The following is a 20,544-nucleotide window of genomic DNA, read 5'->3' as shown; positions in this document are numbered from 1 at the left end:
GAAGCAAAGCTGGTATCAGATCCGTTCTATATTGAATAGCTTCGCAGAGAAAGCTCTGTTGGCGAGGATACGGTTTCTGTTATGACGGAGCCGCGGAGGACACGCCACAGAAATCAGATGCAGAACATAAACCACAGAGGCTACAGCAATGGCGAGCGCCCGCGCCGTCGTCGACTCCAGCTTTACCCTCACCGCCGTTCCTTCCAGAAGGGTCGACGTCTCTCTAGCGACCTAACCCGTGCCCGGCACCCGCATAGTCTGGTCGCCGGGTCCTGCAATGCGGTGACATCTCTCCGCCGCCGCCTGCTTCCGCCCACCGAGCGCCTCCCTTGGCCGTGTCGCCTCTAGGGTCTCGGCTGCACGTCAGTGGTCGGCATCTCGACGTGCTTCCTTCATCCAGTGGTACGTATCTCTAGTCGAGGCTGCACATCGAAGGGCTGAACTCTGAAGAACACATCAGGTCTGAACGTTCATCCAAGTGATAGGCGAAGGGCTTAACACTTGACAGCCAGTTAGTTGCCTCTCATACAATTCATCTACCACATCGCAGCATCTTAGCACGACAGGTAGAAATATAAGTCGACTTATTTTTGTCTCGCAGAATTGGGTTCAACCTTGTGACTTGTTCATCTGTCAAAAGCATACAACTGAAGAAGGCTTTGCAGCATCTATGTTCTGCTGCCATGTCATTAATTTACAAATATGAGCTGCATAATTTACATCAGCTCGATCCTACTACAACTATATTGGCCACCGTTTAGCCTCAACCTCTACTGTTGGGACAAAATTACAGTCGCTCCATGAAGAAGTATGAAAACACAGGATCCACAACTGTTCTTCCATTTATGAAAGATCGCTGTGGTTTGACTGGTTTCAGTATGCCCTCATGAGCAACAGAAGGAAGGCCCTCTGTGCAGTATTCCATCAGTTCTAGTCATCTGCGCTCAGCATCATCGCCATCTATGGTAGCGCTGTGACAGCGGACATTTACAGGCACAATCTCGTCATGTCTCCATCCGCCTCCTCGCTCACGGCCTGAGGCTGCAGCACCTTGCTTTCAGCTGCGCACCTCTTGTATGGCATGAAACCTCGCTGGTGGACTGAACTCGGGGCAACAAATTTTCTGAAACCTGCAGCAGGTGCCATTTTGTCATCACCGCCGTCAGCTTCAGTGCATGATTCTGCAGAGTTCCGAGTTGTTTGTTCAGGCACACTAGTGGAGGCCGTGTTCGACTCCGCCCTTGACGCTTCCCTCTGCTTGTTCTGAGCTTCGGAAGGTTGGGGCACGCTTCCACCGTTGTAGCTGAAGAAAACTGCCCCTTGAGGAACATAGTACATGAACTGCTGCGCGTTCGCCATCCATGGGCTCCATGCGTTTGCTTGTGGTGCACCAGGGGAAGAGAGGTTCCCAGCTCCACTGGTGGGCGTCTCTGCTGAAGTATCCAATTCCATATCTGCGACAGTCAGGTTGCCGGTACTGGGGTCTGCTTGCTGGTGCGCATTGTTCACCGCAACTGTCTTCCCGAATAGCTTAATCTGTGGAGCTTCAGATGTGCCACACACCACTTCTTCTGAAGAAGTACTGCCCTGAAATACATAATTAAGGAGTTAATCAGAACTGAGAAGTTAACAGTTGTGTCAAGTTGTCAACTATAGATCATATCGTCAAGCAACTAAATCACTGTCAATACTAGGTGTTTCTAAAAAACACTTTCAATAATTACTATAGTTGAACATATTTTTTTACCTACAAGATAGTACCAAAATCGCTGTCAACAATCAAAGAGTTACTATCTTGTTGATATTTTCATATCGGGTACCTATCCTAGGAAGAGTATCATGTCAGCTAGGATTAGTACCTGACGAACATCGGTTGGTGGCACTTGCACAGCAACCTCAGCGGTGTCTACGCCTGGCGTGGGGAACCTCTCCTCGATGTCAATCGTCGACGTATCGCTGTCGGAGCACTCAGAGCCTATCTGCGACGCGGTGACCACAGAGGTCGGCGAGCCATTCCCCTGCTCGCACACGGACTGGACCTGCCGGTCAGTCCTCTGGAGCGGCGCGAGCGCGTGGGCGTGCTTGCCCGGCGCGCTCCTCCGGTTGCACGGGTACGGGTGCACCGACTTTCTCTTGGGCCGCGGCGGCGGGATCTGGATCGGCGCCTCGGCGCCGGCGCCGGCGCCGGAGCTGTTGTCGCCGGACGACTCTCGGATGACCTTGGAGAAGAACTTCTGCGCGTGGCTCCTGATCTGCACCGCGGTCTTGGTGCCTATGTGTTCTGAAAAATATCCGTTTGTCAGATAAAGGCCAAGTTTACTCAGATACCAGACGGAGCTTTTTGGTGAGGAGGAAAGAGGAAACCCACCTTGTATGCGGCGCCAGGCGCGGCCGTGGAGCTGCATGGCTTCCAGGAAGAGCTTGTGCTCCTCCTCCGTCCACTTCTCCCGCTGCTTCGTTATCATGTACGGCTTCCGCGCCTTGGGGAAGCGCGCTCCCGCGAGCGCGTCCATCTCGCTGGGATTCCTCAGATCTCCCATGATGTCTTGATCATGACTCGCGACGGTTTCCTTCAGGAGGAGAAGGAGACGGTTTTGTTAGACTCAATTCGAGGGGGCGAAATAAGATCTGAGCATCAATTTTCGGCTTTGTCGCTTTATTAGTTCCTTTTGGGGAACCATTAATTTGCCGTGTAGCAAAGCTTCCATGGATACGTTTTACTCCACGATCCACCAAATGATCCAGAAGAAACACAGACGAACAAAAGATGAGGAATTACCTGAAATCGAGCCATATCTCTTCAGATTCCTGAACCGAAGTAGCAGCTTTGGCAAATCCTGACAGGACGACTTCACACGACCAAGAACAAAAACAAAATCACCAACTTCTGATCTTATGTTTGGTGAGGCAGAGTAGGAGCAGAGAAGAAGAGAGGAGAGTCTGCAAGAAATGAGGCGTGCGGTCGACCAGAAGGGCGGGCGGGGAGGAGAAAAAGGCCGAGGCCAGGGGCGCCACGTCGGAGTGGATTTTTCTTCGCTTTACGCTTTTGGCGGTGCGCTTTTCTGACTCGCGCAAATATCCTACACGAAAAATCTGGAGTTAAATACACCACTACTCCTAATAGTTGTACTCTACGTGCAATTTAGTCCCAATAGTTGTAAAATGGGGTTAGGTAGTCCCAAAAGTTGTCCCAATGTGCAAAACTAGTCCCAGATTATTCAGGTGATGACACGTGGCTTTGGTATTTTTGCAAAATGACCCCTACACATTTTATATACCACATCGTCCTTGCTGATCCCTAACAGATGTGGTCCCACCTGTAAGGTGAGATGAAAGAAGTAAAAATAAATTTGTTGGCACTGGGATTCGAACGCGCAACCACTTCCGAAGAAGGATGGGCCAACCAGGCAACCACCAGTTACAATGATTCTTTTTGTCGAAGTGTGCAGAACTTACTTCTTATTTATAAATTCCGTAGATTAAACTCAACATTTCTTGGACGTCGCTTGGATTGAGTCAACAATCCACATAACATGTTTTTTTTATTTTCTCACCTACAGCTAACACTCTAGGTAAACGATGACTCAATCAGCATGTTTAGAGTATCATGTTTAGAGGTCTCTGTGGCTAGGGAGGTGGGAGCTGGGGCGGCGGCCCCGGACGGCTGTGGTGTGCCGAGGCGGTGGCAATTCTTCGGTGCTCGAAATTAGCTATTTTGACGAAACATTTTCTTATCTTTTTTGGCCACAAACAATATCATTTTACCACAATTTTTTGAATATAGAATGTCTAAGGATACACACAAGAATTTTATACTAATTTTTTAAAACTACGACATAAATTTAAAATGCATTTTGCATAATAGGTGCGTCTACACCAGTGAGCCGAAACACCATTTCCAGCTCAACTAACCTATCTTTAGACTCATTTAACATAACATAACCACTGCAAGTTTATCTAAATTTAGATATCTGAATTTATATAAATCTCCGATATTCTTTTATGGATGGAGGGAGTACAAAATATGCCGCATCGACGGTCTATCATCCGACGAAGGATTACTACACAAAAAAGCAATTTTCAAGACTTCAATCATATGATCCACTGCAGCTTTGTTTTCCAGATTACTATCACGAGAATTCCTGGCCCTAGAGAATGTTCCCTGATGTAATTCTTTTCCTTCTTTACTCATATTACACCTCCCAATTCTATCCGTGACGCAAGCGCATGACAGGTTAGCAGCTCTTTTTTTTCCCTGAACGGTTAGCAGCTCTGATGGATTCAATACGGAAGTACTATGTATTGTAATCAAAAGAATCGTTTGAGCTGGTGGTTACTGGTTGGGGAGTGAGTTCATTACGTCTCACGTTCGAATCCTAGTAGCAGCGAATGTCTTTTTATTCCTTTACTGTCACCTGACAGGTGGGACCCACGTCCTTTAGTCATCAGCAAGTACACAAAATGTATAAGGCCTATTTTGCAAAAAGACCGATGCCACATGTCAGCACTAGATAGGTTGGGACTAATTTTGCACATTGAAACAACTTCTGGGACTATCTGGCCCCATTTTACAACTATTGGGACTAAAGTGCACGTAGAGTACAACTATTAGGACTAGTGGTGTATTTAGCTCAAAAATCTGCGGGCCGCTCGATTCTTGTGGCTCTGGCTCTGCTTCACCTGCCCGTTTGCCTGTTTGGTAGTGGAGCGGCAGCTTGGGGGTCACAGCTGGATGTTTGCTACGTGGGTCGTAGTAAACCCATGTGCTTTCGTGGGGCTGCACGAAATGTATGGATGGTCCTCTCTCTCGTCATCTGTTCTATCTATCCGTCTCTTTTCGCTTTTTGAGTGCCGTGTGTGTGTGATTTACTAACACGTCTGATGAGTGTTAAACTGGTCTACAATATCATAGTGATTTATTTGTTTGCAAAACCAGGATGCAAATTTATGCACATAATGTCTTTGGCACATGACCACCAATGCTCCTGAGTTTTAAAAATTATACTTTTGGGATTTTTTTTAAATTGAAATTAAATACACACATAGATATAAGCATTTCGAAGATGCGGTACAAATTATGGAGAAAAATATGTTGTATTTTAATCTATACAAAAAAAAGACAAATTTCTCACAAATATACGCATCTATATAGCCAAAATTTTGTTTTTTTACATGTAGCTCAAAATACAACGTGATTTCTACTGAAACTTCGCACGAGAATTCAGAACGTGTGTATGTATTTAAGGAATAAAATATAATAATTTTTGAAATATAAAAGTACAATTTTCAAATATTTTGAAAACAGGGAGCACTGGTGCTCATGTGCGTTGCTTCCAAATTTATGCACATAATGTAGTTGTTATCAAATAGTTCTATGTGCTTGGACACGATAGCGGAGCCATGGTACCACCTATGTATTCATTAATATATCCTTGTGTAATTGTGTTACGTTAGCCTTTTTTTTAATCAAAATGACACGCATGATACTCCCACTAAGGGCAGCCTTAGTCATCCTTGTATTACTTCGCAAAATATCAGTGGCAGCCTAGCTTGTCGACGAGGGGAACTAGATCTCATAACCTCTTGAATTTCAGCCGAAGATGCTGGTAGCGAATGAAATTCTGCTTTGCGAAAAGCAACAATAAAGTGCTACGCGATCTTTTGAAAGGATATTTGCTGATCTTTAGCGTTCCGATGAATCATTCCATATGTCGACCAAGTTACATATACCATAACAATCAGTAAATAGGGGGTTTGTAGTTTCCAGTTTATGCAAAATCAACAATTGGATCGAGCATCTTTTAGCTTAGTTCTTACAGCCCATTGCTAGTGTGCTCTTCTATTTAATTTACTTCTCCAAAGCTATACCCCCACTTGTATGAATTAACTGGCATTTTATCTTTACTACATGGAAACAGATTTTTGATCAAGTATACATATAATACCAACGACAATATGAAATTGATATTGAAACATAATTTCATAGTGCATGCATTTCCTGCTGTAGATGATGATAAAACTTTACATCGTTGAGTTTGACTCAATATAAAACAAGGTATATATTTAAAAAAACAGGGAGGAGAAGTAGTACATAACTTTTACGCTATGCATTACGTGTAAAAACTAGTTATTCTGAGGATCGGATGGACGCTCGTTAATTATGGTTCCATACATAATACATGTGCTAGATATTTGTGTCCTCATTTGTCAGATGATAAAGTGGTGCGAGAACATGACACTTTGAGCGCATCACGCCCCGAAACAAGCAAAACCGAAAAGGGAAACCAGGAAATATCTTGTACTAGCTACCCTCCTCCAGAAATATCATGGAGCTGGCTCTGGGGAGATGTACGTATCTCTTTATCAGGTCGACAAGGCCCTGTCTACTTCTGGAATTAATTCCTCCAAGAAACGCAGTTGTCTACCCCAAGCATAAAAAGTAAAAACACATATTCGGCTCCCCAAATATCAGAGGCTCCGGGACGGCACTGCTCGGATGCATAGGTAGTAGAAAAGCGCAGGGCTGGTGGGGCCATCCTCTCGCTTTTTCGACAGGTCGAAGCAACCAAAGCTGTGCGAGCACCACGGCGCTGTCACCTCCCACGTGGAACCCCATTGTTTATTGCACTGAACCGGGCTATCCTCGTCCACATGCTCGCGGAGGGTGGGACTGGTTGGGCACCGCTTGCGGGTTGCTCTAGAAATATTCCCAGCCACATCCTGACGCTACTCTCTTCGTTGTATATTCAGAGCATCTTCACTCGTCTCCCCACGGAGCCCCCTACGGCCACTTTTTTTCATCCGGACGGCGAAAAACGGCCCAGTCAGGCCCCCCGGTTCCTCGTTTTGGTCTGGATTTGAGCCTATTTTCGTCCGGACTCCCCATGCCATCCTCGGTTTTCCGGGGGTCTCCCGGGGACTCCGGATGAAGCTAAACCAACCGTCCACGCCCACGTGTCTCCTCTTTCGTCCGGATTCCCCGAGCCATCCTCTTTTTCCCCGAGAAACGCCGCTTGGGGAGCACACGACTGGGAAACTATTCCTCCCCACGCCAAATCTTCCTCCAATCCGGACGAAAATTTCACCGGATTTGGGCGTGGGGAGCGCCAACGAGTGGGGATGCTCTCAGGAGTTCAGGAGAGCAGCGGAGCAACTATTGCCTGTGGACTGATCTATTTTGTGCATTCTCATATTTAATTCGTTTATTTGGTTCGTTATCAAAGACTCTGGTGCTCCCCTGATTTCTTTGGAGATAAACCTGCCGGCGATGCTCATTTGATCGGCACTAGCCATTTTAGCTTTTTTTTATTTCACTATTAGTATATATGGATGAAAAGATGCAGAGTAATAAATTTTGGAACTAAATACATTTAAATACAGTATTTTATTACCAAATAATTAATATAGTTCACAATCAAATATAATTCACAAACAAATAAAAACAAAAATGAGAGAAGATGATTATTGGTTTCCTAAATGAGCCCACATATATTCAATTAAATTTGCTTAAAGTTGGTTGTGAGTGTGGTGATTTTTTTGAACAAGTGCGGCCACGAAGGGCCCGGAAGCTGTTTCATAAACGGTGGGTACAGAAATTACAGCAATGCCCTTTTGCATCTCTTGCCCTAGAAAACCTAGAATTTGAAGAAAATGCATTGCAAATTATAGAAAGGACCCTAGCGAAAACATGAAAAAGCAATCCAGTGCATGGGTTTCTTCTCCACCACTCGCCGGTGACCTCAAGGCGTAGAACGCCTAGATCGGAGAGGAAGAAGCTGAAGACTCTCTCGAATCCGCCGAAGAACCACCAGCACTGGTTGCCTTGACGCCTCCGGGGACGAGCCACTTGGGGGCGCAGCGACAGCGAGCTCCGGCACTTGGTAGAAGAGGGCCTCCAAAGGAGGTTGTACTCCTGGTCGAGGGCCGCCATTCGACCATGGATTGCAGGGGCGAGGCAGAGAGGCCGACTGAAGTCCCCCGCTGATGAACTCTCCAGGGAGCGAGTTGACGCGAAGGCGCGCCAGGAACATCAACAACTTCCCCATAGCACCACATAGGCTTCTTATTGCAGCAAGAAGTTGCAATAAGAGTGTGGTGATCATGGACCGCATAATCCACATGGAGAAGATGTTCAAGCGATATCATCCTCTGGCTTAGCTAATTAACCCCCATACTCTGGCTTAGCTAATTAACCCTGAAATTGCCACATATCGTCAAAGAGGATATCATCCTTACCGATTATGTTGATGTTGTGCATGATCACACAAACAATCATCACCTCCTACATAGCCTCAACGCTACATGTTCTAGCAGGGTGTCGAACAATATGCTATTAAAACTGAAGCACATCAAATGCCGCGCTTCACATCCGATAGTAATTAGGAAACATTGAAGTAGGCATACCGTATCGGGCACCGTGTGGTCCAACTAGGGACCCACGACGCCTAAGAAGTATTGGCGGAGCCAAATCCCAGAAACCTGACGTATGAGGCAAGACAAGGCCCAAGTCGAAGAACATAGCTGAGACCTAACCTTCTTTAGGCTTTGTTTGGTACTAGAGTTTTTGTGAGGATAGTGGGGATAATCCCCACGCAAATTTAAATCCCCACTTACTTCTAAAAATTTGTTTGGTACTAGTGTACTGAGCGAGTTTAATCCCCTTTTGTCCCCACTTTCTCCCAAAATTTAGTGTATTTTTTCTCTATTCCCAATACTCTACCCTTGCCTAGTGAATTGGGGATGAGATTTTGTGGGGATTGAGTGACCGTAAGGGATCACCCAATACTCTAGAGTATTATCCGCACTAATCCTCACAAAATTTTTAGTACCAAACAAGGCCTTATAAGGAATAGGAGGGATTGCCATGGAGGATGACCTCAACCACGACAAGAACAACATAATCGGAAACCCTAGCTACGCAACATCGCCAAAGCCATCAAGGCACCCATGTTGTTAAAAAAAATCAAGGCACCCATGCAATCATCTTCATCAAACAAAAATAGACATGCATCACGCAAGGTGTTCCATGTGTTGTTTGTACACATCTGAAACCACTAATGCCCTCCTTCATCCGTAAAATCTAAGTCCATAATCTATGTGCAACTGTGCATTGCCGTGGTACCCACGGTCACAAGTATAGTGGCAGGTGTTTAGAGGTGTGTTTAGAAAAACTAGTAAATGTGCACGTGCACGCACGTGTAAGTTTATGATTTGTTTTGCCGCCCACTGCCACCTCGTTCATCTCGACGCTGGCAATCACATCGTCGCACAAAAGCAACACTTTCTGCCTTAACTTGGAGCTGCATCATGCGTGTGATAGAGCTTAGTGACAAGGGATTAACTTCGCTCACGAAGTATACTGGTCGCTGCACTCCATGGATTTTCCCTTCTTCTTCTCTTTCGACAACTAACACCGTGCTAACCACTTGGGGTGTGGCTGCAATATACGACAGGAGAGGTTCCTTTTCCTTTGGGGCCACCAGGATTGGTGGTGTCGAGATTTTTCGCTTCAGATCCTCGAAAGCTCTATCGGCCTCTTCGTTCCACTGGAATTTATCTCCTTGTTTTATCAGCGCATAAAATGGTAATGCTTTTTCTCCTAACCTGGCGACGAATCTGCTCAAAGCTGCGACTCGGCCAGTTAGCTGCTGTATTTCTTTCAACTTTGTTGGCTTCCTCATTGTTACTATGGCTTGTATTTTGTCGGGATTTGCTTCAATCCCTCTTGCTGAAACTAGAAATCCCAGAAGTTCTCTGTCTGGGACACCAAAAGAACACTTCGTCGGGTTTAGCTTGAGGCAGAATTTGTCGAGGTTGTCGAAAGTTTCTTTGAGATCCTCGATCAGCGTTGCCCCTTTTTTGATGTTATGACGACATCATCGATGTATACTTGCACGTTTTCCCGATCTGTGTTGCTAAACACTTCTGCATCATCCTCTGATATGTTGCTCCCGCATTTTTTAAACCGAAGGGCATTGTCTTGTAGCAAAACACGCCGTAAGGTGTAATAAACGCTGTCTTGGCTTCATCATCTTCTTTTAATCTGATCTGGTTATAACCAGAGTATGCATCTAAAAAGGAAAGACGTTCACGGACTCGCCGTGGAGTCGATGATTTGATCGATCCTTGGGAGGGGAAAGTGATCCTTAGGGCAATGTTTGTTTAGACACGTGAAGTCAACGCACATGCGAAGGACTGTCGTGTTTTTCTTCGGCACCATCACTGGGTTAGCTACCCATGTGGCTTCTGTAGATATTTCTCTGATAAAACCAGCTTCCTCTAGTCGATTTATTTCTGATAGCATGGATTTGCGGTTTGGTTCCGAAAACGCCGCAAAGGTTGTCCGATTGGTTTCATTGTTGGATCCAAATTTAGGCGGTGCTCGGCAAGTTCCCCGGGTACTCCTGGCATGTCAGCTGGACACCATGCGAAGATTTTCCGAGTTCTCACGGAGGAACTCGACGAGCGCGCTTTCCTATGCGATATCCATGTTGTTTGCAATGGATGTCGTCTTTTTTGGATCTGTCGGGTGAATCCGCACCTCCTTAGAATTTTTTCTCGTGTTGAAAGTTGATTCTTTGTTTGGCCTTCCAACGTCCGGCGATACGTCGTAATCAGTCATGCTTTTCGACGCCAAGTATTCAGCCTGCATCCCGAAGGTTTCTGATAACCGATGGAAATCCTTGTCGCATTTATCAGCTAAAGCGAAACTCCCTTTGACCGTGATTGGTCCCTTGGATCCAGGCAATCTCCATAATAGGTATGTATAGTGTGGTACTGCCATAAACCTAGCATACGCTGGTCGTCCCAATAAGGCGTGGTACTGCGATGGAAAATCCACGACTTCGAACTCCAGTTTCTCGATTCTATAATTTTCTCGGGTTCCAAACTGAACGTCGAGGTTGATCTTCCCCAATGGGTAACTTGGTTTCTCTGGTGTGATGCCGTGGAACCTTGTGTCCGTTGGCTTCAGGTTTGCTAAGGATATGTTCATCTTCCTTAATGTATCTGCATACATAAGGTTTAAGCTGCTGCCACCATCTATGAATACTCGAGAAACGTCAAATCCTGCGATAACTGCTGGCAGTATAAGTGCTGACTGCCCTGGTCGAGGAACTTGCTGCGGATGATCTGCTATTGTGAAACCGATATCTTGTCCTGACCAATTAAGGTACTCAACTGTTGGTGGAGGCATTTTCTCCGCCATAAACACCTGTCGTGAGATTACTTTTTGAGCTCTATTAGATGGCCTTCCCTTCCGAATCATCGACATCTGCTCCGTTAGAGTTAGGATCAACATAGGGTGGTGGTGCGGGTGCTGCCGCTATTCCGAGCTGGTGTTGATTGCCTTCGTAATCGCGGGAGGTGGTGGTAGATGAACTTCGCTCCTAGGCTCCCGAGGGTTTCTCTGTGCTTGCTCGTGCGTGAGCGTTTTACGCACATCCGAACATTGCTTGAAAATTTCGACAATCTTCTACGGGTGTCCTGATTGTCTTTTCCCATTGTCGTCGAGGAAGAAGTGCATCCGGCACGGTCCGTTCAGCATTTCTTCGGGAGACACAAAAGGTCGTGGAAACCTTGGCCCACTATTTTGCACTGTTGCGGGAGTCGTCCCTATTATCGCCTCGCTGCTCGGTGCTTCTCCGATAATCGTCTCTGTTGCTTCCTCCTGTATTTGACCGAAATCCTGCCGAAATTTGCCACGGGCGTCATAATTCGGATACTGCCGAGGAAATCGTCGCCTCGTCGATAATTTCGACCACGGTCCTCCTCTGGTGACCTGTGTCGTTTATTGTGGACAGCGTCTTCTCCGTCTGCCCATCTATTTGCTATCTCCATCAACGCGGATACTTGTTTTTGGATTGGTCCTTCCCAAGTCCTCGACAAAATCTCCGCGCACTGATTCCTGCGACAAACGCATCTATTGCTCTCTCGTCAGATATATTTTCTGCCGAGTTTTTTATGATGTTCCACCTTTGGATGTATTTTCTCATTGACTCATCTGGCTTTTGTCGACACGCCCTCAGCTCTTCTAACGATGCAGGTTTCTTGCATGTGGACCTGAAGTTCTTGACGAATACGTCCTCGAAACTTTCCCAGCTGTCGATGGATCCTGTCGGGAGTTTTTTGATCCAAGATCGTGCAGCTCCACTTAAGTGCACCTGAATACTTTGCATCGCGGTTGCTCTAGTTCCTCCAGTTAGCTTCACCGTTTCAAGGTAATCAATTAACTAGTCCTCCGGATCTTGCAGGCCATCGAACTTTTTGAAGTGGTCGGGTAACTTGAATCCTGAGGGGACTCGAGTTTTTCGGACTCTTCTCGTGAAGCACGGTAAACCGCACATATCCTCGTCATTAAGCTCCGGGGACTGCCGATGATCCCTTCTGCTTTGCCTTGCTCTATCAACCCTTGCTTGTACTCCTGTGTCTCTTGCTCCACTTGGTCCTTCCGGAGCTGCCGCCGTTGCTGCCGCAGGTCTTGGACTATTTTGCCTTGCCGCTCCTTCGGGAGGCGTTGCTACGAACGCTGTCCCCATAGCTCCAACCCCTGCCAATGCCATGTTGTATAATGTTTCCCTTGGATCTCCTGGGGGGGCTCTGGATGCGAGGATGTAAGCTTGTGTCGCCATATACCCAGCTTCCGGTGTCTTAGGGATAATATTTCCCCTTGTATCTATCGACATAAAAGACATGTCGAGGTTTTGAACCAAGAACTCTCTTTACGCTTCGGGTATGTGTTGTAACCTTGATCTTCCTCCGTTCCGAGCCTCCTGTGGCTATCACCCGAAACTCTAGATTGTCCACTTAGATCTGCCCTTCTCCTGCTCGGATGCCGAAGCTGCCTCCTTTCTCTGTTCAACTCAGTCTGTCTGTTTTTCTATTTCTCGGGCGGTTCGTGCGAGCATATATTGATAAGCTTGCAGTTCTTGAGCTGTAGCCGTTGTCGTCATTGGTTCTGAACCATCTATGGCTTTTGCCGCTCTATCCCAGGCTGCCTGTGGAAGTTGGATTCTGACGCGTGGTGTGGGCCCGACATATTTAGTGCCCATACCTCTCCTTAAATCTGAGGGATCGACAAAAGGATTTCCCAACTCGTCGAAAGCCTCCGATGTTTCCTCTTGATTTTCGATAGCATAAATCTGATGATTTGTACTCAGATCTATGTTGGGTTCGGTGACATCATTGTTGAGATTGATGAAGACCTTGCCCATTGTGAGAGACTTGTCGATGAAGTCGTAATCTGTCGACATCGCTTGAGCCATCGCTTATATATGAGTCCGAGATGACTCAAACGATGCGTTGTCTGGAGATCTTGGCGAGTTTCTCTCTTGCTCGATGCTGACGTAACGTGTTGCCGAAGTTTCTTCTTCGACTCGGTTGACGATGCATAGCTTGAAAAATCGAGAATCGACCGCCGACGATCCCGACGAAATCGGAATTTCGACGCGATACGATCCTTCCTTCTCGACGCGAAAGTGGAATCTTCCGAACGTCATCTCCAAGGGCTCCGCCAGATACGCATATGCATCCAAACGGGAGGGTGGGTGAGGAACAAAATCAACAAGACCAGCAGACGATCTGTTTACCTCGATCCATAGTATTGCTTCCGGTTGACGATGTCGAAGATCTTGAACGTGCCATCGAGATCGGCTCCTTACGCCTCTAATTCCCACAGACGGCGCCAATTGACAAGGGATTAACTTGTCAATGCCTATGGATTGTAGGCTAGGGTTTAGTTAGAAGTAGAGGGCAAGTAGATCTCGAAGGTTTCAGCCGAAAAGTACTCGACGAATATGAAAACTAGGGTTTGCGGACAATGATTCGATGATCTCTTCGTCCCTCGACTCCCCCTTTATATAAGAGGTGGAGCCGAGGGTTTCGTTTTGTACAAGTTACAGAGTCCGGGACGGTTTCTAACTCATCCCGCCAGATTACAAATAACGCTTCCTATTACAACTCTATCTTTTCCTTTAACACATCTTGGGCTTCCGAATCTTCTTATCCTTCGGGTAGTGGGCCTTCAATAAACCCCGGGTACTATATTCGGCAGGCCCATTTGGGATGCCTATGTCACTTAGTATGGTGTATGGCCGAATGTAAAGTTTAGATCTATAGACAACTCAACTGGAAGTAATTCGAACATGGCAATCATGAAGGTGAATTCTTATTGGTTTGCTTTTCAAAAATTATGAGTTATAGCTTGGTTAGATCTTGTCACGAATACAATGAACATATTTATCATTTAACAGTACAGTGGAAAGAAAAGAACATGCATGAATACTGTAAACAGAGAATGGACACATTTATCATTTAACACTACAGTGGAAAAAAAGAACATGCAGGCTGCGACACTTGAAAACTATGCATTCTTGAGATGGTTTATAACAATGGAGGTCAATGTAGAAACCAACTGTTACAAACAAAAACATCATTTGTATTCCAATTAACTTGAGAGAATAAAAGAGTAGTTCACACTTCACACCCAGGAAATTGACCTCATGATACAAAATTTCCATTACACATTCCATTAAAGGGATGTATTATCAAGGACTTGAGGAAGGGCGACGAAAGACGGCATGTAGAATGATCAACCTTGTAACAAAAATTATGACTAATCCATAGATAAAAAGAACAATAGTTTCACAAGCTGTAAGTTAAGTACTCCAGTTGTGACCACTTTTGTTCAGATTTCAGCATTAAGTATGTTAAATTACAACTCATGGTAAAATATGAAATATGGTAGAGGGTACAACACATGATTGAAGTAAGTGTTTATAGCCAACTATTCTGAACCTGCGTACACCGCTACTCAAATGATAGGAAGCAAAACTCACCGGTGGTCTAAGTCACTCACGCCACGCGCATCTCCCCTTTCTTTGAACAACCTCTTGTGTCACCAGAGGAACAACCTACACATCGTCGCAGTCCTTCACAACACCATGTTTGAATGTTACCTGCAGTCTTTCCACGACTGGTTGAGACCAACTCAAACTTAATATTCTGGTCATCTTCTTGATACTATCCATGGCCATATTCTAATTCCCATCAAGGTGCCCACCAGATCAGAGTCTAGCAGCTTGTTTGCCAATAACCCTCTCATATGCATAAATGTAGTTTTCTCCTAAAGATTTATTTACTTCACTCAAATTTGGTAGAAATGCAGGAGAATACCTGCCAAGGCAATTCTGATCGTAACGTTCCCAATGGAGTGGCGAACAATTCAGGCTGACCCTGATCAATGCCATTAGACACTGCAGCCAGTAGTGTGCTACAATATTGTGCTGAACAAATGGGACAAGAATTACATGTTTATATGATATATAAAAAAATATTTTGGAACCTAGTACCAGCCAACTAATTAACAATGCATTTAGTTGTAGACGTTACAATGAGGAATCAAAACCGTAACCAATAAAGGTTGAATCTAAATGATGCTAATATAGTAATATAATTTTTTTATTTGCCGGAGTCCAAACCATATGAATTAAATTATTTGTTAGAATGATTGAACAAACAAGGGATGAAATACTCACTTCCTGGCACCTAGAGAGTGTTATCCCGAGAGACTACGGAGACGTTGTCTACAATATATATAGAGAGGCTTAGTTATGAAATGATACATACGCACATAGAAATTTAATAGTAGAAATTTTGTGTGGAATGATTTGATTCTACTTAATAATATAATTACAGGAGTACCTAATTCATATATACAGAGATAACAAAGATCCACATGAGGCATCCGCACACAGAAAAACAAGGATTTATTGTCATACCTCAATGTATATATGTACATTGCCACCCCTTTTTGACGGTGTGTTTCCATAGAAGATTGAGATCGAGTTGTCCTTCCTAACTGAACCACTATCACCGCAAGCAACAAAAATGAGAAGGGCATTTCTGAGAACATTGGTGTACAACAGAGGTACACTCTTCCATCTGGTGGCATTAGCTCTTCAACTGAATTTGCTTCTAACATTCTGAATGGGACTGAAGATTGGAAAGCTGATGCAATATACAAGCACTCCATTGAGAAATTGTGCAATACTCGGCATCATATCCTCTGTGCAATACTCTGCATCATATCCTCTCTAGCACCAACGTGGGCTTACATAGTGGAAACATAGAGAAATTATATGGCATTGGTGGATGGTATATTGTCATCATATTTTGCTGCAGAGATTGCCACAAGAATCCGAAGAGCGAAATTCATTTTATCCCGGCGAACACAAAAATCAGAAAGAAACTGTTTTGCCTGGGGTCACCATTCAATTGCGTATGTTGCACTCATGTCAACAGAAGATATTCGAAAGATGAAATTTATTAGAGACGAATACAAACTGTAAGTAGCAGTTCATTCCATAGTAAATTGCACTCTCATCCTTTTGATGCTAATTTATTATATAGAAATTCAGCAATGAAGTAATTGAAGCTTTTTAGACCAACATACTTTGATCAGCAAGAAAATGAAGATGTGATAGTGAATAAACTATTTTCTCCCTTAACAAAACCAGTTAGCAACTACAGTATATGGTATAGTTTTGGTACTGGATAATTGCTGAAATAATGTCAAGATGCACAACTTTGGTTCAAGTGCAATGTTGGACGACTGGGACTGAAATTTTTCTCAACAAATGCATGAGAGAAACCAGGCTGGACAAGTGGCGTCGCTGCAGGAGCTGGTAGAATTGAAGGTGATCTAGTGGTATCTTCTTGATAAACTGAGGACACTGCATATCCTTCTGGCTTCCCAGTATTAGTTCTAGAATCTAAATATTCAGTAGAATTCTGTACCATCGACATGATATCACCACCAGAATCTCCTTTCTCAATATCAGGACCATTCTTATTTTTGGTTCCTCTTTCCTCATCAATTCAAACGATGTTGAGATTAAATTAGTTGAAGAACTTACCAGTGATTCCTCGACTTCAGGGAGTAGGCTGGCTGTGCCGTCATGGATAGATGACGAAGTTAAGGGTGAGTAGAAGAAAGCCGCAGCAGCATGGGCGATTAGCAATGAGACCGGCCGGATCGGATCCTGCTGGTCGCGATGACGATGTTCTCCGCCGTGCTCTGCGCCCAAGACGACGGGATGGCGACGGTTTTTCTGCTGGATACGGCGACTGATAGGGAGAGAATGACGGCGTCAACGACTGCAGCCGATCTCGGGGAGCGGATGATGGTTGCGGACGGCGACGACCGCGGAAGGCAGATCGGAGGGGCACGATGGCATCGGCCGACGGTGGAGGCGTGGATATTGGTGCGGTTGTTTTTTTTTTTTTTGAAATTATATTGGTGCGGTTGTTTGATGAGATGGTCGTGGGGCAATGTGATTTCCCTGACGTGCGACCTGCCGGACGTCGGACAATGTTTTACCGCTAATCGCGGGTGCCATCTGGATTGTTGGATCATGGTTGGATGGCTGTGATTTTATGGATCTGCCCCGTCTGGGCCTTTTATTAGTAGTGGTGATAAACCAATTTTATTTAAGCATTGTTGCTTATTTTTTTCTTCGAGATCTATGTTATTTGTACTAGAGGTATGCCAAATGAACATTAGTGCTTAGAACATATTTGCTTTCTTTTTTCTAAATAGTCCACTAAACACGTTCCATTGTACGCCAGGTTCTATGCACACCGTGCACACCGTGCTTAGATATTTGCCTTTTTTTTGTCATCATAAGATAAAGTGGGAGGGACCGAAATATCAGCTTCACAACCTAAAAGAAGCAAAAAAGAAAAGAAAAAACTAAAAGTGTAACCAGAAATATCAAGGAGCTCTCCCCTGGGAAATATCTTCGAGCTTGATCTGGGAACAAATATCTCTTCTCCAGATCGCACAAGCCATTCCGACTCCGTCTACCTCTGGAATTGACTCCTTCGAGGCTGCAAAACTGTAATTTCCCTCCTCCAGCAAATACAGATATTCTGATCCACAAAAATATCAGGCCGAACCCTGCCGCTTCGCTGCTTGGATAGATGGATCAGGTAGAAGGAAAAAAGCGCAGGGGCGGTGGGCCCTCTCCCGTCGCTTTGTCGACACGTCAAAGCCACCATGCTAGCCGAGCACGGTAGGTCCCATCTCCCAGGTGGGCCCCAGCTGTTTACTGCACTTTTTCCTCTTCGACTGGGCGATCCGTGTCCACATGTTGGGTTGGCACCGAAAACTTGGCCACCCACAGCAGGCCACATGATGCTTGCCCCCTTCCTTCTCGGCGATTTACACAAAAATAACCCTTTGTTGAAAAAAACGCACAAAATGACCTTCCGGGCAAACTATTTCACGCCTCTAACCCTTTTGTGTGGCGCCCTTCGCAGGGCGCCACACCTGTCTATGTGGCGCCCGTGGGAGCGGCGCCACACATTGTCGCGCAGACAAGCTCGAGCCGCCACGTATGATAGAATGTGTGGCGCCCTTGCGAAGGAGCCACACAGAAGGGTGTGGCGCCCTTGCGAGGCACCACATAGAAGGGTGTGGCGCCCTTGCGAAGGGAGCCACACAAAAGGGTTAGAAACGTGAAATAGTTTAGCTGGAGGGTCATTTTGTGCTATTCTTACACAAAAGGGTTATTTCTGTGTAAACGGCCCTTCCTTCTCCACTGACTCAGAGCGGCGCGGAGGTGCCACGTCCGAGAGGACTTTTTTTTCCTCACTTTTTGCCGGTGCGCTTTTCCGGCTCGCGCAAATATCCTACGGGAAAATTCACGAGGCCGCTCGATTCTCCTGGCTCTCGCTGCTAGCGGACGTTTCGCAGGTGGATAGTGCTAGTACGTGGTCGGGGCGCACCAATGTACTTTCGAGGGAAACCGTCGCGACGAGGAGCATTTGCCCTCCTAGCCATGATCGCTGAAGAGGATAAACCAAGGATTGATGGTTTCGTGCCTCGGCGCCGCAAGAGCAAGCCGATGTAGAGAATGGAAGGCTAAAAGCATCTTCAGCCGTGTCCCCCAAAGCGTCCTCCAAACCGCGCCGGATTGATCGTTTAGGGGACGTGTTTTGTTCGTGCCGCCTTTGGGGGACGACGCTCTCCAGTCGCGTCCCCCAAATAAAATTTCGGAAATTTTAAACTTAACGAGATTCGATTAGATTCGTCCAAACTTACATAGATTCGAACGAAATTTGATTAAATTTAAACTAAACCTAATCTAGAACCACTTGCGGCGGCCGGAGGCGTCGTAGTACTGCTGGACGTTGTACATCTCGTCGGTGACGACCTCCTGCTAGACGCGCTCCTCGACGGGCTCGTCGACGGGCTCGTCCTTCACCAAGCCGCTTGGTCCTGCCTCGCCGTCGTCGGTGAGGTCCACCGGCCGGCTTGCCGAGTCGCGGATGGACATGGCAATCGCCGCGTCCAGAGTCGCCCCTCCGAGCGTCCTTGTCGTTCATGGACGCCAAGAACGCCACCCGCAGCCCCGGGCGGTCCTCGGGGTCATCGCCGTTGGCGATGAGCCGCTGCTCGCCGCTCGTACTCCGCCGGCCGGCGCCGCCTGCGACGCTTCCTCCGGCTCCTCCTTCACCTCCGGCTTCGGGATGAGGATGGCGCCGCCGCGCCTCCCTTGCTGCCGCCGGCTGCCGCTGCCGCCACGCCTCGTGTTGACGGGCGTCGCCGGCTCCTCCTTGACCTCCCGTTTTGGGACGGTCTAGGGCGCCGATCGGTACGACGAGGACGGCGTCGATCGCGCCGGTCCCGAGGAAGAAGAGTGCGAGGAGGAGGAGTACGTCGTCCTCCTCGGCTGCCATTGAGGAGACAGCGGCGGCGACGACGACATCTCCAACCTTGGAGCGCTGTTGCGGATGCCGCGGATGACGTTGTCGAGGGTGCGCCCCGGAACGCCCCAGAACAGGGCGTGGCCGTCCTTGTTCCACCTGTTGGGGCCGCCGATGAGGTTGTCGGTGATGTGCATCTCGACGTCGTACTTCGCCTTGAAGTACGTCGTCCACCAGGCGTCGTTGTTGGTGACCGCCCACGTTGGATCCAACTGCTCTTCGGCGGTGAGTTGAGCCCGCCGGGCCTTGATGGCGTCCCTCCATTGATCCGTGTCCGGCTTCGGCGGCGGCGGGATGCCAATGCCGTTCACGGCCATCTTCCAGCCGCCGCTGCTTGGCAGCCGCATGTCCGGCGGGACTGGATACCGGGCTATAGGGATTCGTTGCATAGAAAACAAAAAATTTCCTACCGCAAACTGATGCGTGTAGTTGACACGTCCGTTGGGAACCCCAAGAGGAAGGTGTGATGCGCACAGCGGCAAGTTTCCCTCAGTTAGAAATCAAGGTTTAATCGAACCAGTAGGAGTCAAGAAGCACGTTGAAGGTTGATGGCGGCGAGATGTAGTGCGGCGCAACACCGTAGATTCCGGCGCCAACGTGGAACCCGCACAACACAACCAAAGTACTTTGCCCCAACGAAACAAGTGAGGTTGTCAATCTCACCGGCTTGCTGTAACAAAGGATTAACCGTATTGTGTGGAAGATGATTGTTTGCGAGAGAAAACGAGTAAAACAAGTATTGCAGCAGATTTGTATTTCAGTATTAAAGAATGGACC

The 20,544-nt window shown here is 46.6% G+C and overlaps 1 protein-coding gene across 1 annotated transcript; it reads right to left on the bottom strand.

Annotated features, from left to right (window-relative positions):
- Positions 1-648: 648 nt before the first annotated feature.
- Positions 649-2,837, bottom strand: LOC124677926 (protein REVEILLE 7-like). Its single transcript, XM_047213867.1, has 4 exons — positions 2,780-2,837; positions 2,369-2,570; positions 1,860-2,281; positions 649-1,587 (listed from the first exon to the last, which is right to left on the bottom strand). The coding sequence occupies exons 1-4, from the start codon at positions 2,792-2,794 to the stop codon at positions 988-990; spliced, it is 1,239 nt and encodes a 412-aa protein (XP_047069823.1). The 5' UTR covers positions 2,795-2,837; the 3' UTR covers positions 649-987.
- Between the last annotated feature and the right edge of the window lie 17,707 nt (positions 2,838-20,544).

The sequence above is a fragment of the Lolium rigidum genome, chromosome 7, assembly GCF_022539505.1.
Source record: "Lolium rigidum isolate FL_2022 chromosome 7, APGP_CSIRO_Lrig_0.1, whole genome shotgun sequence".
NCBI lineage: Eukaryota > Viridiplantae > Streptophyta > Magnoliopsida > Poales > Poaceae > Lolium > Lolium rigidum.
The sequence above is the reverse complement of the archived record's forward strand: the minus strand, read 5'-3'. Positions and strand labels throughout refer to the sequence as shown.